This window comes from Sceloporus occidentalis, unplaced genomic scaffold (genome assembly GCF_023333645.1).
Source record: "Sceloporus occidentalis isolate IW3139 unplaced genomic scaffold, rSceOcc1.0.p SCAF_1, whole genome shotgun sequence".
NCBI classification, from domain to species: Eukaryota; Metazoa; Chordata; class Lepidosauria; order Squamata; family Phrynosomatidae; genus Sceloporus; species Sceloporus occidentalis.
Window position 1 is genome coordinate 23,930,217 of NW_028316981.1, and position 25,539 is coordinate 23,955,755.

The following is a 25,539-nucleotide window of genomic DNA, read 5'->3' on the forward strand; positions in this document are numbered from 1 at the left end:
TCAGCAATATATTGATTAAATCCTGGTGCTGTGAGGTTAGGAGTGGAGCAGGAGCTTCAGCTGGACAAAAGTTCCATGTACATTCTATCCACCAAAGGACTTCTCAATACATCTGGTTAGGGTAAGGCCACAGTGGCAGAAAAGAGACCGGGTTTTCTCCTGCATGGATCCGTTGGTGTCTCTTGTGGTGAGAGCTGCGGCTGAAACTCTTCCCACAGTAAGTGCATGTATAGGGCTTCTCCCCTGTGTGGATGCGGTTATGCTGAGTGAGAGTAGATTTGTCTGTGAAGCTCTTCCCACAGTCAGCACAGGTGTAGGGCTTCTCCCCTGTGTGGATTCTCTTGTGTCTAATAAGGTTGGAGCTGACATTGAAACATTTCCCACAGTGGTTGCACTCAAAGGGCTTCTCGCCCGTATGGATGCGCATGTGCTTGACCAGATCTGAGGTCTGGTTGAAGCTCTGCCAGCATTCAGCACATGTGTGGGGGATTTCAAAGGGAGGATTTTGCTTCTTGGAGACTCTGGTCTTTTTGCCTTTGCTAGGAGCAAATGAGTTGGTGGAGGCACTGCCCTCTGGGTGGCTGCATTTGCTTTGCTGTTTTCCTGGTGGGCTCTTCAGATGCCGCTTGTGATGGGAGCTGCGGCTGAATGTTTTCCCACAGTCGATACACTGATAGGGCTTCTCTCCAGTGTGGGTCCGGACATGTTGAACCAAGGTCGATTTGTCAGTGAAACTTTTCCCACACTCAGAGCAAAGGTATGGTTTCTCACCTGTATGGATTCTCTGATGCCTACTCAGGTTGGAACTGACGCTGAATGTTTTCCCACAATCTGAGCATTTATAGGGCTTCTCTCCAGTGTGGATTCTCTGGTGGTTAATCAGATCAGAGCTCTGCACAAAAGTTTGCCCACACTCTGTGCAAATGCTCAAGTTCTCTCCTGAGGAGGTTCTCTGTGGAGCAGTGGTGCCTTTGCGTTTCCTCACCTTTTTATGAAGAACGTCCACTTTACCCTTCTTGTCTACCAGAAAAAAGTTCTGCGGCTGCTCTTCTGACTTCCTCTGACCCTTTGGTCGTCTTTTCTGACCTGATGCCGCAGGACCTTTCACTTTGGACCGTTTTGGAGGCATTTTGTTTGGATTCTGCTGAGAGGTGAACACTTTCCTCTGAAGTTACAGTTGGACCCCCATAACCTGTTGAGAGAAACAAAGACAACAAATTCACATATGATACTACAACAAATGTGGTGTGCAGAAATCTGTTTTGGTTATATCAACATTTTGACCATCACAAACAGAAAGCACTTTCTGGACTCCAGTCCTGTGTGACATTTCACCCTCCTCCTTTCCTTTCCTCATGACAGTCGTTCCTACTCTGTTTGAAATAAAGTCCTGCTTACATTTTAAAACTTTGACATGGGAAAATCTTCACAAACACTCCTTTCTTCCTTGTATCCAGCTTTAATTCAGAGTATTTTAGCTGGCCTGAGCTTGGAAAAATTCCTTTTTTGGTTCCATGCTATCTGGGTGCTTTGGGAAATTGTTGTCCAAAAAATTAAATTTTCCAAGTTCCGGTCCACTTCCATTTCATCAGCAGAGCCTTTCTTATTCTCTTACTGTAGAACAGTCACAGCAGGGGTAGGCAACCTGTGGCCCGCGGGCTGGATGCGGCCCGGCGAGGCCTTGGGACCGGCCCCAGCCTGGTCCTGCCGCCAATTGCCACCGGGGCCTTTGGCGTCTCGCACGAGGGGCATGGTGAGGCAATTGTCTATAGAAGCCTCAGAAACATGCATTTATATTAACATTTTTTTAAAAATCAGCAAATTTTTTCACGTGTCCTCCATTTTTTATTTAAAAGTGCCCTCCATTTGAAAATTTTGTCCTACATTTGTCCTGGTTTATTTATTTAAGTTTTTAAAATTATTTAATTATTTATTTTTTGGCTTCGGCCCCCCCAGTTGTCTGAGGGACAGCAACCTGGCCCCCGGCTCAAAAGGGTTGCCTACTCCTGAGTCACAGGATTGTTGCCACTGTTTTCGAAACACAGCTCCTGGGCATTTTAGAATTGCGTTGTTGTTGCGTGCCTCCACGTCATTCCCAATTTATGGTGACCCTAAGATGAACCTATTGCAGGGTTTTCTTGGCAAGATTTGTTCAGAATGGGTTTGTCATTGCCTTCCTTTGAGGCTGAGAGGATGTGACTTGCTCAAGGTGCGTTTCTGTGGTTGAGCAGGGATTCAAACCCTGATCTCTCAGACCTACTCCAACACTCAGCCAATACACTGTGATGGCTCCTTAAAGTAGACACAAATTCAACAAACCGAACTTTCCTCACTACATGCTACATCCCCAAAAACAGTGATACACTCGGCCAAGAAAACCCCATGACAGGTTCACCTTAGGGTTTCAATAAATCTGAAATGACTTGAACGCACACACACAGACACACAAGACAAACCTACCACAGTAAGTGATATTGTCAAGGAAAGTCACACTCGCTCAGGCTCAGGGGTAGGCAATGGCAAACCCCTCCCTGAACAAATCCTGCCAAGAAAACACCTTAGGGTTGCCACAGGTCTGAAACCACTTGAAGGCATACACAGAGAGACACACAAGGCAATCCTATTTGAGGTTTTCTTGGTAAAACATTTCGTCAAGGCAAGTCACACTCAGCCTCAAGGGGAGGCAATGGTAAACCCTTCCCTGAACAAATCTTGCCAGAAAAACCCCATGACAGGGTCTCCATAAGTCAGAAATGAACTGAAGGAAAATTGGGGGCTACAGGAAAAGAGATTCCACATCAACATTAGGAGGAACTTCCTGACAGTGAGAGTTGTTTGACAGTGGAACACACTCCTTTGGAGTGCGGTGGAGTTAAAGTTAAGAGGTGGCATAATAGCCACATTTAAATATTTGAAAGGATGTCAGAAAGCTTGTTTTCTGCTACTCCAGAGAATAGGAAATGGAGCAACAGATTCAAGCTATGGGAAAAGAGATTCCACCTCAACATTAGGAAGACTTTTCCTCACCATAAGAGCCGTTTGACAGTGGAACAGACTCCCTTGGAAAGTGGTGGAGTCTCCTTGGGAGGTCTTTAAACAGAGGGCTGGGTGGCCATCTCTCATAGGGGGTGTTTTGATTGAGAGTCCCTGCATGGCAGAATGGGGTTGGACTGGATGGCCCTTCTTGGGGCCTCTTCCAACTCTTCTATGATCCTATGAAGGCACACGACAAAATAATAATAAAATTATTATTTTAATCATTTAAATGATAATAAATAAAAAAAACCTGTTGTCCATTTTTTGGGACAGTTCCCCAAATCCCCCTGAATAGGAACTTTTCCAGTCATCATCATCATCATCCCTTTTGTTGAAAGGACCTTCTATTTTCTGGGAGGGCCAGGCTTACTTTGAGGAGAAGGCTCCCAGGAGGGTGTGTGTGAAAAGACAAAATGATGGTGGGGGGTCCCTCTTTCCTTGAGGGGGGACCCCAGTGCCCTCTTGCTGCCTTTCCTGGGGGAGACTGGCTTCTTAGGCCTGGAAGCCTCCCTCCTGAGGATCTGAAAAGCTGAAGGGATTGATTGAGAGAGAGAGAAATGTCCTCCTCTGGAGGCTGAGGGGGGCTCCCTTCAGCAGGATCTGGCTCCAATCTCTCCCCTCCAAGGGGCTCTGCTCGGATTTGGGGGTCGCAATGGAAGTGGAGGGGAGGGGGAGACAGGAAGCACCATGGCTGGCTAACCTGGGAAGCCCAACCTCAATGGGGAGAAGGGAGGAGAAGGGAAGAAGAAAGAGAGGAGGAAGGAGAGAGGCTTCCCACAACTAGAGTCCTCTAGTGGCCATCCTCCTGACAGAGAGCCCTGGCAGGCCTCTGAGGAGGAGAAGGTTCAAGGCTGCTAGCTTTTAGCCTCAGGCTACATCCACACTATCATCATCATCATCATCATCATCATCATCATCTATAGAGCTTTGTAAAACATTTTGCTTTCTCTGTCAGAGAGCTGTGGTGCCACGTTAAACTACAATTCCTAAGATTCCCTAAAGCTGAGCCAGGGCAGTTAAAGCGGTCTCACACTGGATTATTTTTGCAGTGTGTTTTGGACCTTAAGGCTGCATCCACTGCCATGGCTCCATGCTGTGGTTTTCTGCGAGTTGTTGTTTGTTGTGGCACCTGTGCTCTCCCTCTGACAAAGAAGGCCGAATGCCTCACAATTAGATATCTACAATTTGCAGAATTGTAAATGTCTACAATTATGTATATTAAATTATGTAAGTTATGTAAATTAATTAAATTAAACTGTAAATGTCTACAATTTTTAAAAAAAATGTTTACAGTTCGCAGAAGTCCATTAAGACGAAGCCAATGGCAGTTAAAGCAGTGTCAAACTGGATATGTAGTTTTGTGAGGTATCTAGCCTTCTCTGTCAGAGAGCTCCGGGGCCACAACAAACTACAAATCCCAGGACAGGTTATGACCCGATGTCCTGACCACAAAGGAAGACAAGCCACCGCAAAATACAGGATGTTCAAGGGCAAATTTTTTTGGGGAAATGACCAAATAAAAGCTAAGAAACACTCATATAAAGATAAATGCTTGCTTCTTAGTTATGCTCCTGGATAGAAGGTTGTAATAGAGGACATATCTTGGAAAAGGAGGATGCCTAATCACCATGGCTACATAGTATCAAACTATGGCTGCGTCAGCACTACAGAAATAATCCAAGTTTATATCCCTTTAACCGCCATGGCTCAATGGTCTGGGAATTATAATTTTGTGACACATTTAGAGAAGCGTTCCCAGGGGCAAGCCCCTCTCTGACCCAGGATGCCTCCTTTTAACCATCCATTAAGAAGCCAAGCCCTTCCTCCAGTCCATCTGCCTTGGTCCAGGGCTCGGAGGTGGAGAAAAACTGCTGGACCTGATCCCCTTCCCCACAACCATTCCTTCTCCTTTTGTGTCGTGTTATTATTATTATTAACCTTTATTTATGAAGCGCTGTAAATTTACACAGCGCTGTACATACAATCTTTTTAATTAGACGGTTCCCTGCCCTCGGGCTTACAATCTAAAAAGACATGACACAAAAGGAGGAGGGAAGGGTAAGAGGTCCAGCAGTTCCTCTCTACCTCCGAGGCCTGGACCAAGGCAGATGGACTGGAGAGAGCGGGCTTGGCTTCATAATGGATGGTTAATCTTCTTCCAGGGAAAATACATACTCTCAAGTAGGATAATACATATACAGTACATAGCAATACAGGAAATGGTTCGATAAACAGGCACCAAAAGAACATCAAATAGTAAGCGACAATTATGCAATGTCTTTTTAGGTTGTAAGCCTGAGGGCAGGGAACCATCTAACTCAAAGTTTGTATGTACAGCGCTGTGTAAATTTACAGTGCTTTATAAATAAAGGTTAATAATAATAATAATAATAATAATAACATTTAGCCTTCTCTGTCAGAGAGCTCTAGTACCATAACTCATAAATCCCAGGAATCCATCACAGTAAAAGTGAAACCAAATGGCATCAATTCCTTTGACACTGCTTTAACTGCCATGGCCCAATGCTATGGACTCCTGAGATTTGTAGTTTTGTGAGACATTTAGCCTTCTCTGTCAGAGGGCTCTAGTACCACAACTACAAATCCCAGAATTCCATAAGATGGAGCCATGACAGTAAAAGTGGTGTCAAATGGCATTAATTCTTTTGACACTGATTTAACTGGCAAGGCTCCATACTGTGATCTCCTGGGTCTGTAGTTTTGTAAGAAATTTAGCATTCTGTTAGATGGATTTGTACTTGGTTGTCTGGCCAAACTCAAAGGGGGTGCTCAGAAATGGCTCTTCTTCATCCTGGAGAGAAGTGGCCAATGGGGTGCCACAGGGATTTGTCCTGGACCCAGTGCTATTCAACATCTTTAGCCATCATTTGGATGAAGGAATAGAGGTACTGCACTTAACCAGGCAAAATGAAATGCACAGATATAGGATAGGGGACACTTGGCTTGACAAAAGTGCATATGAAAGGGATATAGGAGTCCTAGTAGACCACAAGTTGAACATGAGTCAAGTGTAATGCAGCAGCTAAAACGGCCAATGAGATTCTAGGCTGCATCAACAGAAGTATAGTGTCTAGATCAAGGGAAGTAATAGTGCCACTCTATTCTGCCTTGGTCAGGCCTCACCTGGAATCCTGATCACAGTTCTGGGCACCACAATTCAAAAAGGATGTTGAGAAGCTGGAGTGTGTCCAAAGGAGGGTCACCAAAATGGTGGTCTGGAAACAATGCCTTCTGAGGAGAGACTTTGGGAGCTGGGTATGTATAGGTTAAGAGGGGATATTATAGTCATGTTTAAATATTTGAAGGGATGTCATCCATGACAGCTGAGGTGGTGTAAAACGGCATGATTTTTCCAGTGCAGATGCAGTCTCTGTGGCACACACAGGTCTGCTCTCTAAGAATAGGGGAATGGCCAAGGAGCTCAGAAGAAATAGCACAGAGACTGGAACTCATGTTGACTTTAGCGTCTCACTGAATGACCTAGAGATTTCTAGAGAGAACAGTTACTCAAATCCGTGAATAATCAAATCCACAAAAGTCAAACAGCAAATGTGGAAGGACGACTGTATCGTGGGTCTTTGGTATCCACTGGGGTTTGGTTCCAGGACCCTCTTTGGATACCAAAATCCATGGATGTTCAAGTACCATTATATACAGCATCACAGTGAAATGGTGTCCTTTATAAAATAGCAAATTCAAGGTTTGCTATTTGGAAGTAATACATTTTTGGAACATTTTCAAGCTGTGGAGAGATTAATCCTGGGATAAAGAATCTGTGGATATGGAAGGCTAATACTACAGTGCTGAACCAGGGGAAGTTTCTGAATCTAGATGCCTTATATGTATTGCTGTGTACTGGAAATGCTGAAATGCTACCAAATTCTGCAATTCCTGCCTGATAAAATTCTCATCAGATGACATATGAGATATTCTGGTGCTTATCTGTTACAAATACGTATTGAATAAGTTGATGTTCCTTAGCAAAATAATGGACTACGAGTACCCTGCGCCTTTATTAGAGACAATACGCCTTATAAGCTTAAATGTCTGTAAAAGCAACATGCCTGGACTAAACAATGTCTATGCAGGATGATGCTTCTGGACCATGTAACATATATTTATCAAGAGTGTGTAATTTTTTAAGTTAATTGTTTTCAGAGAATAGGAAATCATAGAACTGAAAGGGACTACAAGGACCACCTAATCCTAGACCAACCCTTTGCCAAGCAGGAATATACAGTCGGCCCTTATACACAGATTTTTCATACACGGATTCAAGCATCCACAGTTTGAAAATGTTCAAAGAAAGTATACATTTCAAATATCAAACCTTCATTTTCCATTTTTTATAAGGGACACCATTTTGCTATGTCATTATATTTAATGAGACTTGAGCATACAAGGATTTTGTTATACACAGGGGATCTTGGAACCAAACCCCGGCATATAACAAAGGTCCACTGTACAGTAGTTAAGGCATCCATTTAAAAAATGCCCATTCAACCTCTGTATAAAGACCTCCAAGGACGGAGAGTCCACCACCCTCTCAGGCAGTCTATCACACTTACAATATCATGCTTACAATAAAGTTCTTTCTAATGTTTCGGTGAAATCTCTTTTCGGTCATATGAATCCATTAATCATTTTACAGAGCTTTATCGCATTATTAAACAAACCCGGCAAGCAAACATAAAGATGCACAGGAGGGGTTCTCTCTTCGCATGACTTTGTTCTCTTTCTTCTGATTGTAAAACTTTGAGAGAGTGTTGTAAAAGTGTCATAAAAGTGTCCCATTTGCCAAGCTGAAATAGTCCATTTGGCAAAAATTGATGAGTTTACAAACTCAAGAGTCATGCGGATTTATTTGCCAGCTTTGGGTTTGTTTAATAATGCAATATGTCTGCTAGTCTCTGAAGGAACAAAAAACAAGCTTGCTGTATCTTCTGGATATTGTGACAAGTTGCCTGTCAATTTATGCTGACCCCATGAATTTCATTGGGTTTTCTTAGGCAAGGAAGACTCAGAGGGGTTTTTGCTAATTCCTTCCTCTAAAATATAGCCTACAGCACCTGCAATTCCTTGGCTGTTTCCATCCAACTACCAACAAGAGCTGACCCAGCATATGAGAAGAGCCTTGAAAACTAGATCTAGAGGGATCATCCTTCCTCCTCAATAAGCCCATTGCTTAACACGTTTGCTGTCCTTTTCCCCTCTGAGAAACAAACATGTCCTGAGCTCTGGGTGTGAGTCTTGTCTACTGCTACTCCTTGGAGAAAAGAACTTGAGAAGGACCCATCCTATCACCCATTTTGCAGCAAGAACAGGCTCCAATTAGATGCCTGGAGGAGATTTTGGGATTCCTCTTGGACAGAAGGCTGAATTGTTAGACATGTCCTGGATAAGGAGGACATATGGTCACCCTGCCCACAGGCTGCAGGAGGAAAGAACTGAAGGCAGAAATGTCAGCCTCACCATGGAGAAAGCAACAGCAGAAGTAGTGTCTAGCCTGAAAAAGAAGAGCCCTCCCTCCATGCCATCTGTCATCATCCGCCTGGGAGGGAGTGATAAGGCAGGCCCAACTCCATCAGGGCCAGCCAGAACCAGAAGAAGGAGCCTCCCTCCAGTCCATCTGCCATGGTCCAGGCCTCAGAGGAAGAGAAGAACCACTGGACTTGATCCCCTTCCTCACCACCATTCCCTTTTCCTTTTGTGTCATGTCCTTTTAGATTGTAAACCTGAGGGCAGGAAACTGTCTAATTAAAAATAATAATTGTAAGCTGCTGTGATAGCCATTAGGGCTGAAGAGCAGGGTATAAATACCATAAACAAACAAATAATAGTGCCTGACCCAGGAAGCTGGGCCTTGGAAAAGACTAAGTGGAGACCATTAAGGAGAAAGAAAACATTCCCTTCGTTTAGCAAAGTCCACAAACAGTGATGTCTTCATTTGACCAACCAAAATGCACAATATACGTGTTGCAAGCTTTCAAAGTTCCACTGGCTTCTTCATCAGGCAAGATGTTAAAAACCATACAGGAGGGGGGAAATGGAAGATGTTAGTCCCAGGCCTGCATTTTGTTGTTATTGTTCTCAGTTCAGATGGTATGGATGGGTTATTCATGTAGACTGGCTCCCCTTCCTTCTGGCCATGTTGCTACAGTGTTGGGAGATGTCCAGGAAATTTACCTTCTATTTGTTTAGCCGTACATCAGGGCCCTCTGGTGGCAGCCATCCCCTTCCTTTGCAATCATTTCCACCAAACCAAGTTCAGCTGGGAAGAGGTTGAGGAGTCGGGCTGTAAAGTTAACAGAAGCCTAGTCAAAGATGGATCTTCCTATTGGTGTGTTATTATTGGTACTGAATTGAAGAAAAGTCTTGTTGGAGGTATGAGGAACAGAGGCTGCAGCTGCTTAAAATGCCAAAGCAAAAGAAAGGCAACCATATGAGCAGCCTGGTTTAAACATGACTTCAGGCATGCACACTCTCTCTGAAGAAATCTAAGCATGGTTCCATGCGTTTGGAATCCCATTGAAACTGGGTCATTCTGGGGTTTGCATGTTTAATATTAGTAAGGCAGGGATCCCAAAGCCTGGCTGGAAGTACAGTACTGTGGCCATAGCTGCCCATGACATAGTGGAAACCCAAATGTCAGACGTGGATAGCAAAGTTTGCTTTTAGACATACCTGGACGTGCATGGTCTGGAATGCATGTCCTATGAGGAGAGGCTTAGGGAGCTGGGTATGTTTAGACTGGAGAAGAGACAGATAAGAGCTGATCTGATAGCCGTATTTAAACATTTAAAATGGTGTCATATTGAGGATGGACCAAGTTTGTTTTTTGCTGCTCCGGCCAGAAGCAGTGGATGAAAGCTACAGGGAAATGAGATTCCACCTAAATATTAGGAGGAACTTCTTGAGAGCTGTTCAACAGTGGAACACACTCCCTCGGAGAGTTGTGAAGTCTCCTTCTTCGGAGGTCTTTAAACAGAGGCTGGATGGCCATATGTCAGGGGTGTTTTATTTGTGGGTTCCTGCATGGCAGAATGGGGTTGGACTGGATGGCCCTTGGGGTCTCTTCCAACTCTATGATTCTATGATCACATTTAAACCAGGAGTCTGTTCACATTACCCAGTTATAGTGCTATGATTCCACTTTTAACTGCCATCCTAGGATCCCATTTGGGGAAAGGTACTTTAAATTCTCAGCCAAGGTTTTCTTGGCAAGTTTCTTCTGAGGGGCGTTGCCATTGCCATTCTCCAAGGCTGAGAGATTGTGACATGCCCAAGGTCACCCAGTGGGATTGACCATAAAATTGTCCTGGAGGACCTACAAGTGCCTAGAGAAGTGTTCTTTCTAGGAATCTCTAGGTCCTCCAGCACAACATTTGGCAGAAGTGGATAAAAGAGTTACATTAGAGGACCTAGAGGTTTCTAGAGAGAACATGTTAATCAAATCCATGAATAATCAAATCCGCAGAAGTCAAAAACGCAAACGTGGGGGGCTGACTGTATTCTCTCTCTCTCTCTCTCTCTGTATGAGGGATTAGTTAATAGTTGAGTACAGTTCTGAGACAGAATATGAATAATTTGTTGGTAGGTCAAGCAATATGTTATATTAATAAACTCACATAATTAAAACAAAAAGGTTGTTCCCCTCAGGCAGGAAGCCACTCCAGGGGAGGCAACACAAGAGACAGCAGGAGGGAAGGGGAATGGGAAGGAGTGGTCCAATGAAAAGTGGAAGCAGGCAGGAAAGGGTGCTCACTGTCTGCTTACCCCTGACTGCACACTCTGTCCCCCCAAGTTGCCTGGCACACTCCAGCCACCCCCTCTGTGCGCTGCAGCTACTGGCATGTAGATGGTACTGCTGCCCGGCATCTCCTTCCCCCACAGCATCCTTGCCTGCAAATGGTTTGCTGCTGCTGCACCCCCTCAAGGTGACCAGATGTCTTGACTACAAAGGAGGACAAGGCATCATAAAATGTAGGACATTACCCAATAAAAGCTGAAAGCACTCATATACATGTAAATTCATGCTTCTTAGGGCTGCAAGAGATGAGTCAAATGAAATGGCTTCTAGTCACTTTGGAGACATGGCATTCAAACAATGCACACCTCTAATGCGGCACAAAGTTGCACTCCGGTCCTTTGTACGAGAGCAAAAAGGAGCCAGTATAATCCAACTTTGGGAACAGGCCATCCGGTCAGCACGGTCCTGACCCACTTGCAGCCGGAGCGAACTACAGTCGCTCTTTTGCACTTCTCTGCTCTGGCCCTAAGTTGTGCTCAATAGGGAGGGCATTTTGGAATTCCTCTTGGACAGAAGTTTAGAATATAGGCCATGTCCTGGAAAAGGAGAATGTCTGGTCACCCTGTACCCACTGCCTTGGGTGGCCTTGGGTTCTCTTGGTTGCGGTTGAGAGAGCCCAAAACAGCAAAGAAACATAAACAAGCTCTTTTGCACTTCTCTGCTCTAGCCCTAAGTCATGCTCAATAAGGAGGGCATTTTGGAATTCCTCCTGGACAGAAGGTTGGAATATAGGCCATGTCCTGGAAAAGGAGAATGTCTGGTCACCCTGTACACACTGCCTTGGGTTCTCTTGGTTGAGGTCGAGAGAGCCCAAAACAGCAAAGATACATAAACAAGAGGCAATGGCAAATAGGGGAAGTCTGTAGCACTAGACTTCTGCCACCACCCTCTTTTCCCATCCAGCCAGCAGCCCTGCATCCAAGACCTGGAAAGGTTGCTGGGTGGCAGGAGCATGCACCCCCATCAGTGTCCAGAAGTGGGCAGAGGGCCCAACTCAGTGGCACACCCCCTTTGAGGCATCACCTGATGTGGTCTGCACCTCCCTAATAACCTTGGGTAATGGCTGCATAACAGACTAAAAGGCAGTGTGGTGCAGTGGACTGGGATTTACAAGTTCCATTTCAAGAACCCACTGAAGGAAATACAGTCAGCCCCCTAAATTTGTGGCTTTGGCTTTTGCAAATTTGCAATTATTCATGGGTCTGAGTACAGTGGGCCCTTGGTACCTGCTGGGGTTTGGTTCTAGGACCCCCTGTGAATAATAAAATCCGTGAATATTCAAGTCCCTTAAAGTACAATGGATAGTAAATTGGTGTCCCAAGATCAAGGTTTGATTTTTGGAATTTATATATTTTAAATATTTTCAAATTGTGGATAAAGAAACCATGGGTATGAAGGGCTGACTGTAATATATCATAAAGTTAACCTAAATGAGTTTAGATCTGCCGGGTCAGATAAACTGCATCCCAGACTATTGAAGGAACTTGCTGACATACTCACAGAACCACCAGCAATCATTTTCGAGATATCATGACAAACAGATGAAGTGCCAGAGGGCTGGAAATAAGCACACATTGTCCCTCCTTTCCAAAAAGATCCAGAAAACTACAGGCCAGTCAGCTTGATCTCAATACCAGGAAAAACATTAGAACATATTATACAGGGGTCTGTTGGCAAGAATCTTGATGACAATGCAGTGACTAGTAGAAATCAGTATGAGTTTTGTTAAAAACAAATCCTGCCAAACTAACCTTGTATCCTTTTTTTTAATCAGGTCACTAGTTTAGTAGATAGTGGGAATGCTATGGATGCTATTTATGTGGATTTCAGCAAAGTATTTGATTAGGTCCCCTGTAATTTGATCAGCAAGCTAACTAAATCTGGAATAGATGGAAACATCATCAAACGGATCCCTAATTGGTTGGAATATCATGCTCAAAGAGTTGTCATTTTTATTAATATTTTAAATGATGGGATGGAAGGAATCCTCATCAAATTTCCAGATGATACAAAACTGGGAGGGGGTACCTAACACACTGGAAGATAGGAACAGAATTCCAAAGAATCTTGATAAATTAGAAAACTGGGCTGATATTAAAAAAAGACTAACCTTCCATGCAGCCACTCACACTCAGAAGAGTAACAAAACAGAAGCGAGTGGGGTATATTCACAAGCACTCGTTCATTCCAACTGCAGTGTAATAAACCAGGCTGCTAGGTTTAACATGATAGGCAAATGCACTCACTGGAATACCTATTATGTTAAAAATATGAATGGATAAATCAACACCAAGCCATTCACCTTCTCTTCTCACATAGGATGGATCCCCATGAACAAAGGCCAGGGTGAAAAGAAGTAACTTGGTAGGACTGGCAGGTTATTAAATGGGAGTCCTTTTAAACCATTCTCTTATTGCAACAGGCTATGGTGTCATGAAAACACTGTGGCCCTATACAGACAGCCAAAATAAAGCTGCTTCGAGTCACTTTGGAGATATGGTGTTTCAATGATGCTTGCGTCCTAAGAGTCTGGAACCTGCACCAAAGCTGCATTCCAGTCCTTAGGACTGGAGTGTGGCTTTGGTGCAGCTTCTGGACTCTTAGGATGCATGTATCATTGAAACAGCATACCTCCAAAGTGACTCGAAGCAGCTTTATTTTGGCTGTCTGTATCAGGCCTGTATTTCCTTTCTCAGTCCTGTTGCTCCTCCACCTGCTAGAAGACAGGACAATTTATAGCCTTCCAGGTGTTATTAGGCTGCAACTTCCACCATCCCTTGCCATTAAGAGGTTTGAGAGGTCTAAATACCTTGAAGGAATCCAAACCCATCTGATAGCTAAGTCAGGTCAGGCCTGATTAGTGCTAGAATGGGAGACAGTCAAGGAATCCTAGGTGATGTTGGTTATATAATCACCACTGAGTATTCCGTGCCTAAGAAAATCCTATCAAATGAATGAGTTCACCATACGTTGACAGAGGCTGCACCTCCACTACAGAAAGAATGCAGTTTAGCACTGCTTTAACTGCTATGGCTCAGTACTATGGAATAAAGGAATTTGTAGTTTTGTAACATATTTAGTCTTCTCTGTCAGATATCTTTGGTGGTACAGCATACTATAAATCCCAGGATTCCATAGCACTGAGCCACAGCAGTTAAAGCAGTGTCAAAATGCACATTATTTCTGCAGTGTAGATGCAGCCCCAGATGCGTACAAAACCCAAAACCTGAGATTATGGTTTTGACTGGACCCAGAAAAGTGCTACCCATGTAAAGGGCTGCCGTTCATCCCATTTGTATAGTCACAGCTGTGTTTTTGCCTTGCCCCACAGTAGATCTTACTAAACCTAGCAAAGAGTGGCAAATAGTACCATTTCCTATAGTGGCAGCAGAATTAAAAATAAAGGAAAAATCTTCAGGTTTCAACCTGGAAACACTTCTTTGGGGGTCTTTCTTTAAATAGAGGTTGGATGGCTATATTTTGGGAGTGCATTCCTGAACTGCAGAGGCTGGAACTAGATGGTCTTTTCAATTATAGATTCTAAGCTTCTAACCTAGGAAAAGACAAAAGTAGGACCTAATAAAGCTCAGTATGTTCCAAGAGGGCAGAACCACTTATCTCACATTCCTCTTCAGAGAGGACACAATCTTTCCCATTTGAACCATATTTCAAAGCAATTGTGCAATTAAGAATAGATAAAAGGGTCCAAGAAGGCAGACTGCACAGTAGTAAATCACAATTTATTATTATTTTTCTTAAGATTTCATTCACCAGGGAAATGCTTAGATACTATGTTGATTAAGTTATTATAACTCTCCATTCACTTCAACAGGAAGGCTTTCTTTAAAATCATTACACCACACCACCTATTTTTAAAAAAGGAACAAAAGTGTGATTTAACATACACACACACTTACTGTTGTGCTCCAAATAAAGGGTTGTAATTTGGGGGGAGGGGATAGATTCCACTCCCCTTCTTTCCATTCAGAGCTCAAGGTCCCCCATAAAGAATATTTTTCAGATCCTGTGGCACAACCAGTGCCCCCATTAACTCATTACGAGAGAGAGAGAGCGCTTTCTGGCATTTGAAGCTGTGCCTGTCATTCAAGTTAATGGGGAAATCTTTCCACTGGGAAACAGAATGGCAGTGTAGGGTGTGGGGCGGGGAAGTCTCTGTGCAGCAGGGAACATACTGGTGGAAATATGCAGGAACAGGCAGGTACAAAGTACCAGCAAAACATTATGGAAGTCTGGCAACATGTTTCACCCGTGCTCATCACTAAAGTTTAATAGTGACAGGTATAAATAACATGGCAGGGATCCTGGAAAGGAAAAAAGCAACAATTCACATTGATCACTGGGTGAATATACACTTGGGAAAACATTGATTTTATTTTATTTGGTCTACAATTCCCAGAATTCCTTGGTCAGCATGGCCATATATATATATATAGACTGCCTTTCTGCTTAAAACCACAGATGTACTTAATCCAACATTTTTGCTCCAACAATATACTAGAGTCTATCCTGCCTCCTGGAATTTTTATCAGTGGGCCATGCTGGTATTTAGATAAATGAATGGCGGTTATGTCTATCAGTGGCTTTACGTGATGTTTGGACCTCAGAAAACTCACTTTTTTTACTGCAACGCCCAGAATCCCTGGGCCACCAGAGCCAATTACTATGTTGGCTGGGGGATTATGGGTGTTACAGTCCAAAAATGTTAAGTTTTCTGAGCTCTCACTATGGTAACTGAAAGAACCTTCATGTGCTGAAGTTGTATGCCTCTTGAGAACTACATCATGAAGACAAACCACTGAGATGCAACCCCCATTCATTAACCTAAACGGCTTTTTATCAAAAATCATCCATGTGAGCAGGGATCTCAGCCTGAAGGAAATTGCTGAATCAGGACACTGGCATGGAATCACTCATATTGCTGATCCATTGTTGCTGTTGTTTTAAATGTTTCAAATGAGATACCAGGTACATATGGGATTGCAAGTTTGGTTTTCTCCTTCAAAGTTTGACAGTTCACTGTGAAAGGGTCCCAAGAAACACTATCATCACTCAAAAATATTTAAGAAGAGGGGATCCCTCAAGTATACTGGCACACTGTAACAAACTATCAGGATGTAATAGTGCTGCAGCAGTATTTCAGATGTTATGGGAACAAAAAGCAATAAAACGATTTGTAACTGAGGTTATCATCCAGATCACCTAATTTTTCTTTTTTAAAAAAGAAACACACACACTCAAATGTTCAAAAAAAATTCTACAAATAATATTCTAAATGCCTCTAATAACCAAAAATTTGCCTTTCTGGAATACAGAAATGCATATTGCAGAAACAAACATGGATTCAGACAGAATACAGCACATGTGGATGGGCTAGAAACGTTGTTTGGTTCTGTTTTCCCTGTTATTGGTAGAATTAGGGGACACACTGATGCCTGCCCTCTCTCAGTCTCACGCAAGGTGGCAAAAAAGCCAATTGTACAATGTGTTTAATTATCCTGTAGAATTAACTGCTACAAAAGATCAAAGGTTAGATTTCCTATCAGACACTCTATTAAAGGACAAACATTTTTTTTGTAAAGGATGCCTACCAAAACAATAAAAGCTAACCACAAAAATTACTTAGATATAGCAAACAGCAGTCTTCTAGGGACAGCTAATCTCAAATTTTCCCCTTCGTGTTACTTTTAACAATTTCATTTCAGGCTATCTCTGTTAGATCTAGATTTACAGTTTCACCCAACATCTAAAGTTCTGGGAGGTTCAAAACATTTACTTGCCTTCTTTCTTTTCAATAATTAATTATCACAACTACCCAGTTACTGTAAGTAGGTCACTAAATATTCTGGGGAAGGGGGAAGTAGCATGTGTTTTGCCTTCTTCCTTTCCTTTCTTTCATAAACAGAGGAACATCAGAGGCACAGAAGTAGTGACTCTGTCTGTTGAGTCCATGGCAGAGCTGTGATTCAGGTAACATTTTCTCCAGCCACAAACTGGATTAGAATTTGTGAGAACACACTTCCGTACACAAACTGGACTTGAGAAATGAGAAACACACAGAAACCAACGGGCAAATTGGCCAAATCCATTTAAGGACCCTTTGTCCTTAGGATTGCAATATTTAAAAAAGAAAAAAGAACAGGAAGAGATAATTTCTTAATTTCGATAAGGGTTCTCAGTGCTTGAATAAGGGTTAACAAGTGTTTGGTTCATCACTAAAGGGAAACCGTTCTCCATTTTGCTAGATATTTTGTTTATATGATCAGCGGCCCACTAATCTGGACACGTTGTTTGTTAATGTCCTTTCACCTTGTGTAATTTGGTTTTCAATCTGTGTGGGTGCACATGTGCATAAGTGTCACATATGCACGCACACACACAAACATATATATATATCATATATATATATACACACACACACATACACACACACATACACTCCACCTTCTCAGTCCACCATGTGAGTATCTGATGGGAGTCTGTGGCCTAGGATAGCCAAGGCTACAATAAACCACTCAGTCTCTTAAAGTGCTATAGCACAATTTGTCTTCCTGTTGCTATAGAATAACAAGGCTCGTCCACCTCTGGATGTCCATTCCTTAGTAGCCACATTGCTTTTTAAGAAGCGCAAAAAAAGTGGGAAGGGGTGGGATACAGTTCCAAGGTCTGGGAAGCATGCCTTCTACAAAGGTCTCAAACAATCTAGCTTTCTAATGAGACATAAAATAATAGGGGGGACTAACCTCAATCTGTAGAAACCTACGAGGCAGGTAAATTTCCATCAATTGGGCCTCCTAATTTAGCAGACAATAAGAAAAGTGTAATCCAGTGGCTGGGAACTACTATCCAAAAAGGAGGAGGGGGAAAACTTAAGCCCTCAAGCAAAAGGGTACTGAAGTTAATTTACTACTAGCACTATCTCCTAAGGGCAGATTCTCTATTACTCAGGAGTCTTTGCATAGAGATGGGGAGTTTTCTTCCCCTCCCCCTCAAAAGGACCTGCAGCCTATTTTCTCTAGGTAGTAAGAAGAGCCAAAAATTAAAGAAGGCCCAGTGACTCCAAGTACGAACACTACCAGGAGTTTCACTCACCATTCAATACAATTAGTGGATATCAATAAATAATGCTATAGTATCTTGAACAAGTGCTGTGTACAGGATGCCTGGGAAGGTCTGATTTGGTAACATTGAATGTAGACAATCGGATCAATCTTGAGAATGCTGCAAAACAAAGACATGGGGCAGAAAACGATGACCATAAACTGACATCTTCCAGGATCTTGGCAATATATGTGAGGAAAATAGATAGCTGTTTTCAGATATTCACAAAATTCATCTGAGATTATTAAAATTCACAAGTGAATATTAATTCACCAGATTTTTAGCTTTTATTGCAACTTATGTAGCATCTGGGTCTTATTAAAGATACTATAGATGTGTGTATCAATATCCAGTAGTTGTACTCAGTCACAAGGGGAACCTAAGTGGTGTCTGAAATCCTACTGGCAAAATCCTTCAAGATGATTCCTGCACTCTTCAGAAAGAATGAAAATATATATATATATGAGTTCCCCGAGGCACACAGTTCTCTATCCTTGCTCTCCTCCTCGTCTTGAGAACGACCTGTTAAAACAACGGGATAGGGTAGGCAAACAAGGGGTTTTCTCTGTTGTGAATCTTCTCATGTCTCTTGTGGTGTGAGCTGTGGCTAAAACACTTGCCACAGAATCGGCAGGCGTAAGGCTTCTCCCCAGTATGGATCCGGTGGTGCTGAACCAGGGTCGATTTGTCAGTGAAGCAATTCCCACACTCGGAGCACACGTAAGGCTTCTCGCCTGTGTGAATTCTCTGGTGCCTAAAGAGGTTGGAGCTGACGTTGAAGCTTTTCTCACAGATGTTGCACTTGTAGGGTTTCTCCCCGGTATGGATGCGCATGTGCTTGATCAAGTCAGCATTGTGGCTGAAGCTCCGCAGGCACTCTGTACAGGTGTTCAGCACCTCCGCTTTCTGTTTTGGTTTGGGCTTTTCACCAATCCCGCTGACCTCGGCCTCTTCCTCTTGGACACAAGCTTCCTCCTGCTCGTCCGAGTCCTTCAAGTGTTTCTTCTTATGGGAGCTGCGGCTGTAGCTTTTTCCACAGTCAATGCATTCATAGGGCTTCTCCCCAGTGTGGATGCGCTGGTGCTGCGTGAGGTTGGACTTGTCATTGAATCGTTTGCCACAATCAAGACATATGTAAGGTTTCTCACCCGTGTGGATCCTCTGGTGACGATTCAGGCTGGAACGAACAGTAAAGCTTTTTCCACATTCAGAACATTTATGTGGTTTATCGTCGGGCTGGACAGGCCATGGGTTGATCAGGCTTGAGTTCTGTATGAAGACTTTCCCACACTCAATGCAAATATCAGGGATTTCTTCCGTCTGGGTCCCCCGATGGACCAAGAAGGCTTTGCGTTTCTTGATGGTATGCACCGGTTTCACTGGCCACGTCATGGAAGGGATCTTCTTCTCTCTCCCTTCACTTCCACGCACCTGGCTGTGTCCCGGACTTAAGCTCAGCATCTTAAGAAGTTTCCTTTTGGTCACGAGCTGGGATCGTGCCTCTTCAGGGCTAAAATTCTCCTCCATGTGGCTCATATTGACACTTCCTCTTACCTAGCAGGAAATCAAATGTGTTGCTCTTTTAGAGGACAAAACACTCTCAAAAATTGCAAAAGCACATACATTCTCACCCCACACACCCCACAACCCTTCATCTACTGATCTGCTGTTGTCCAGACATCTGGAAGGAGTGGCATTCTCGCTGCACTTTCTATCTGTTGTCATTGCCTTCTGATTCCCCCCCCCCCCCATCATATCCCAACCTACTTTTGTGTTAAAAATGCCAGGAAAGAGGAGGACATGGTAGGAATTTGCACTTGACCACAGTGAGCAAAAAACACTTTATCCAAGTGTTCCTCATTTCACTGAGAAAACCACCGAGTTAATTCTGATGATAGTCAGAATTCCTTACTAAAAGAAATATAGTACATAAACACAGGTATGAAAGGTTCGTGAAGTCATGTAGTTTTTTAGTATAACTGCCCTATATTTGGGGCTGTTGAGTATGCCATGGTTCCACAGAAGTACAGAAGTGTTACTGACTCACTTTTCACTGACTTCCCAAGAATAGGGACCAGGTTATTTGAAGGACCAGATCTCCCTGTATGAACGAACTAAGGTGTTAAAATCATCTGGAAAGGGCCTTCTCTCTGTCTCACTCCCTTCCCAGGGTCTTGTAGGGACAATAGAGAAGGCCTTCTTGGTGGTTGCTCCTAGTCCTTGAAAGTTGTTGTTACTATTACTTTGCTGTTACTTTGATCTCTTTGGAAAAGCGGTATAGAAATAAAGATATTATTATTATTATTATTATTATTATTATTATTATTATTACTTCAGCTTTCTTTTTAAAAAGCAAGTTGTGAGCCTTTATGGTAAGGAAAGAGAAACGCGTTAAATTCAAATCCTCCCAAGAATCCTTTGCAGCTCTGACAAGACTCCTGGAAGTGGCACAAGAACTGGGCATGCTCCAGCTTTGTGCAGGAGAACAGTCCAAGCCAAAAACAGCATCCATCACAATTATTTGCCGTTTCTGACCCAGCTGCCCAGACCATAAAAATGGACTCAATGGACATGTTAATGTTGCACACTCTGCTCCCTCTATTTCTCCATTTTAAATTCACTGTTCACCACCTTGAGTCCCTATATTGGGTGAAAGGCAGGATATAAGTTAATAATAATAATAGTGGGGAACAACACCAAGGCATTTCAGGCAGCAGAGCATTCTTCACGACACTACAAGGGGCCAGGCTTGGCTGCCAGACTGCTGGTTTCCCGATTCTGCAATGGGCCATGCACCCTTTTTTGTTGTTGCACTCTGATTTCACAGCCTAGAGCCCCCTTTTGTAAGAGAGAAAGCCTGCAAGGCTAAACCTACCTTTGCTCAAGGGATGGGTCTTCAACTATTTCCCAAGGAGAGGGGGAAGAAACGCTGGAACAGCGTCTGTCTGGACACCACACCCTGTAAATAACCTAATCCTCAAACACAGAAGGCAAGCTAGGTTTGGTTGCTGGAGGCTCTCTCTGTTGTTGTGTGCCTTCAAGTTGTTTCTGATCTAGTTATGGCGACTCTAAGGCCAACCTATCACAGGGTTTTCTTGGCACGTTTCTTCAGAGGGGGGTTGCCACTGTCATCCTCTGAGGCTGAGAGAGTGTGTCATGCCCAAAGTCACCCAGTGGGTTTCCAAGGCCAAGCGGGGATTCGAATCCTGGTCTCCAACATCCTAGTCCAAGGTTCAAACCACTACATCATGCTGCCCCACATATACGTAGGCCCTCTTCATATCCTGCTTTTTGCCTTTGGGAATAAACTCCTGAGCATAAAACAGGTGCAAGCAGTGTTAGCCCGGTTTTTATCCTGGAATAGGGTTAAAAGCAGTTATAAACACACACACACACACACACACACCCATCTATGTGCTTGCAGTCTATCAGTGAGTGTTTAGCTGTATTTGGAGGCAGGAATGGGCAATGAGGGAAGGAAACGTATTCTGTACATGCTCAGAGTCACATACCTTCCTCGCCTTCTCTAAACTTAGTTCCTGCAGCAAATCGCTCCTGTGCTTTCCATCTGCCCCCCACCCAGGGAACGGTCACCCACCCACCCCTTTAACTGTCATGGCTCCATCCTGGGATTTATAGTTTGGCAAGGTATTCTGCCTGGTCTGTCAGAAAGTTTGGGTGCCGTGTGTGTGTGTGTGTGTGTGTGTGCGCGCGCGCGCCTTCAAGGTTATTTTGGTAAGTTTCTTCAGCAGTGGTTTGCCATTGCCTTCCCCTGAGACTGAGAGAGTGTGACTTGCTGAAGGTCACCCAGTGGGTTTCATGGCTGAGCAGAGAATTGGATCCTGGTCTCCAGAATTGTAGTCCAACACTCAAACCACTATGCCATGCTGGCTCTCTACATATCCTGGGACAGAGTCAGGGCAGTTAATGTGATGTGAAACTACTTTAATCTCTGCACTCTGCATTACAGCTGTATGTAGGAGAGGCTGCATCCGCCCTGCAGAAATAATCCAGTTTGAAAACACTTTTCACTGCCCTGGCTCCATGCTATGAAATCCTGGGGTTTGTACTTTTGTGACATTGTTTAACCTCTTCCAAAGAGAGGAGAGGCAGCATGGTTTAGTGGTTTGAGCACTGGACAAAGACTCTGAAGACCACGGTTTGAATCCAACTTGGCCATGTAAACCCACTGGGTGACCTTGGGCAAGTCACACTCTCCCAGCCCCAGAGGATGGCCATGGCAAACCCCCTCTGAACAAACCTCACCAAAAACAAAACAAAACACCCCTGCGATAGACTGGCTTTAGGATTGCCATAAGTCAGAAATGACTGGAAGGCACACAACATACATACACAAAGTGAACCTGTCATGGGGTTTTCTTGTCAAATGATTTTGTCAAGGCAAGCCACCCTCTCTCAGCCCCAGAGGATGGCCATGGCAAACCCCCTCTTAACAAACCTTGCCAAGAACACCCCAGGATAGGGTCGCCATAAACCAGAAACGAAGGCACAACTACAACAACAAAATCGTATCATTTATCCATCTTCTCTTTTTCCAAGAAATGAGAAAGAGAAAGAGAGAGTGTGTGTGTGTGTGTGTGTGTGTGTGTGTGTGCGCTCTGGTACTACTGCAAACTACAAATCCCAGGGTCCTTGTGGCCAGGGGAAGTTAAAAAGTGGCACCAATATTTCTGCAGTGTGGACGCAGGGAGAAAAACACACATAGCTCTCTATAAATAAATAAACACAAACAAACAAACAAACAAACTAGGCCAAGAGGAGGCCAAGGAGAAAGCTGGCTTCTTATAGCAACAAACCTGGAGCAAAAACCTAGCTGGTTTGTTTGATGCAAGAAGCAAAACCGAATTGAACGGGGGGTCTCCTTCCCTCCTTGCCTCCCCCCAAATGAGTCCCAGGGCCTGGGTTGGGGGTCTCCTTGGGGGCCCCTACCTTTCTTCCCAGGAAAGAGGCAGGGGAGGAAAAGGGGTGCCCTTTATGTGAGCCTCAGAGGAAGAGCTGCTCCTGATGCTGCTGATGCTGCTGCTGCTTCATGGAGGGCAGTCAGGCCGGCTGGGGCTGCTCCACAATGGAAGGAAGGAAGGAGGCAATGGAGGCTGAGGGCTACCTCTGACCCAGGAAACTCACTCCTCCTCCTCCGGCGGCTCCTCCTCAGACAAAGGGAGGCAGCAGCAGCAGCAGCAGCCAGGGCCCCCTAGCGGAGGAAGGGAGGCAGCAGCAGCAGCAGCAGCAGCAGCCTCCAGTCCCAGGAGGAAGAAGAAGGACTGAGGGGCTGGAAGGCAGGCAGCCCAGGCCAAAGCCCTTCTGCTGCCACAAAGGAGGAGGAGAGACATAGAGCAATACTGGCCCACAGGGGGAACTTCATTCTCCCAAGCATTCCCCTGTGTATCCCCATGGGCACATATTCCCCAATATTCCCTATGGGCAAGTATTCCCCTATGTTTCCTTATAGGCAAAGATTCCCCTACCTTTCCCTCTAGGCAAATATTCTCCTGTGTTTCCCTATGGGCAAATACTCCCTTATCTTTTCCTATGGGCAAATATTCTACACTTCTCTATGGGCAAATGTTCACTGCCACTGTGTTCCCTCTGAAGACCTCGGTCATGGCCTGTGACATTGAAAGGGGGTGCCTGGCCAATTGGGTGAAGCTAATGCCCTGTTTCTGTCCTTATGGGCCACAGCAGGGACCTTTGGAAGGAACGCAGTGGTGGCGGTAGGCCATGGCACAGCAGTGGGTGCGCATGTGAACACCTATCTGTTGTCGCACCAGCCTGGGAGCATGTGTATAGGCCGCTGGCAGTCAGCTTCTGTGTGTCCTTGTCAATGTTATCTTAGGGATGTCAGCATCACTTAGAACTTTTAAAAAAGACTTTAAGTTCTTTGCTCTCTTGATTTGATCGAACGCATCGAACGCAAGGTGATTCCCAGGGCCAAAATGGAGAAAAGATACACATACCACAGAGCACATGTCCCTTACTTTTCACATGTTGCCTGCATTTGTGCTGTGGGAGCTCTGGTTTTGGTGCTGAGTCTTACACTGTTCCTCTGGAGTGTGTGTTGTGTGCCTTCAAATTGTTTGTGACTTATGGCAACCCTAAGGCATGCTTAACATGGTGTTTTCTTGGCAAATTCCTTCAAAGAGGGGTTACCATAGCTATCCTGAGACTGAGAACAGGGACTTGCCCAAGGTCACTCACTGGGTTTTCATGGCTGAGTGGGGATTCAAACCCTACTCTCCGAGTCATAGTCCAATGCTCAAACCACTGTATCACAGGGACTGCCAGGAACTAACAATATGAACTATGTATCCACTTTCCTGGGCTCCTACAACAATTTAAGAAAAATAAAATCTTAGAGGAAAAGCTTGCTGAAAATATCTGCTCACAATGTGATGCTGGCCCTTTCTGCACGGGCGTAAAGTGCATCCTGGGGACGTACTAGGGTTAGGGAAAGTGCATGCCTTACGCACGCACCTAACCCTAGTACATCCCCAGGACGTACAAAATGGTGGCGTCCTATACACATAGGCACCGCCATTATGTCACGAATGCACCGCCTCCAAACGGGGTGGCGTGGATGTGACATCTTCACACTGCGCAAGGGCGCATAGAGCACCCTTTCCACGGCACTAGAAGGAGCTCCGAAATGGAGCTCCTTCTGCAATTTGCGTCACTGGTGCAGCCTTGAGATGGCTGCGCCAGCGACACAAGGGAGAAAGGGGCCGAGCGGCCCCTTTGTCCTCCTCCCCGCCGCCATCGGGTGTCCTTGGGGCTTGAAGCCCCAAGGACACCCCTTTCCAGGCCGCAGGGAAGCGGCTTTTTGCTGCTTCCCCACGGCCTGGAAAGTGGCGGATCGGGGCCTCGGAGGCTGCCACTCTGGCAGCTGAGGCCCCGCTCCGGTGGGGAAAGGAGCACCTACAGGCCACCCCAAAGGGGCAGTCTCTAACGCGCCACTGACAGATAAAACAGGATGCACTTGGGGAAATATGCTAAAATAATAGTTACAGAAACATACCAATGCCACAGTAATATTCAAATGTCCCAGACCTTGGTACCAAGGTCTGAACATTGTTGCCCTTTTGACACTTATGGAGTAGAAGTTGAACATGTCCCACAAGTTGTAAAAATATATATATATTGCCTTTTTTAAGAATCAAGACACAATTTTTCATTTATTGTGGTATACAATTATACCACTTTGACCTTGCCTTGTTATGGGTTCGTCCTAAGGGATTGTGGGTTTTGTAGTTTGGTGATCTACTTCCTGTGAGAGTTGTAGTCCTTTCCCCTGAATTACAGCACTTGACCTCTCTAGCAGACCCCGTGAAACTACAAATCCAAAGACTCCTTAGGAGTGAGCTACAGTTAAAGTGGTGCTCAACTGCTGTAATTGTGTAGCGTAGCTTACATGCTGTTTAATGCAGGATGTCAAAATCTGAACCAAGCAGGAAAACAAGCAATACCCTTGTATTTATTACATATTGAGGTTTATATTTTTATATAAATAAGAATATTAATGGATGAATTAGCACTGT

At 44.3% G+C, this 25,539-nt stretch overlaps 2 protein-coding genes across 9 annotated transcripts; both read right to left on the reverse strand.

Moving 5' to 3' along the window:
- Nucleotides 1-101: 101 nt before the first annotated feature.
- On the reverse strand, nt 102-22,990 carry LOC149321209 (uncharacterized). 7 transcript variants are annotated; one of them, XM_089517329.1, is made up of 3 exons: nt 22,937-22,990; nt 9,244-9,352; nt 102-1,192 (listed from the first exon to the last, which is right to left on the reverse strand). In XM_089517329.1, the coding sequence occupies exon 3, from the start codon at nt 1,127-1,129 to the stop codon at nt 104-106; it is 1,026 nt and encodes a 341-aa protein (XP_089373455.1). In that variant the 5' UTR covers nt 1,130-1,192; nt 9,244-9,352; nt 22,937-22,990; the 3' UTR covers nt 102-103. The 7 variants fall into 7 exon arrangements, with proteins under 7 accessions (XP_089373455.1, XP_089373481.1, XP_089373490.1 ...); XM_089517355.1 differs by lacking the exon at nt 9,244-9,352; XM_089517364.1 differs by lacking the exons at nt 9,244-9,352; nt 22,937-22,990 and adding an exon at nt 8,530-8,550.
- Nucleotides 14,595-23,018, reverse strand: LOC149321210 (uncharacterized). 2 transcript variants are annotated; one of them, XM_089517386.1, is made up of 2 exons: nt 22,937-23,018; nt 14,595-19,540 (listed from the first exon to the last, which is right to left on the reverse strand). In XM_089517386.1, the coding sequence occupies exon 2, from the start codon at nt 19,520-19,522 to the stop codon at nt 18,512-18,514; it is 1,011 nt and encodes a 336-aa protein (XP_089373512.1). In that variant the 5' UTR covers nt 19,523-19,540; nt 22,937-23,018; the 3' UTR covers nt 14,595-18,511. The 2 variants fall into 2 exon arrangements, with proteins under 2 accessions (XP_089373512.1, XP_089373520.1); XM_089517394.1 differs by lacking the exon at nt 22,937-23,018 and adding an exon at nt 20,862-21,059.
- Nucleotides 23,019-25,539: the final 2,521 nt, after the last annotated feature.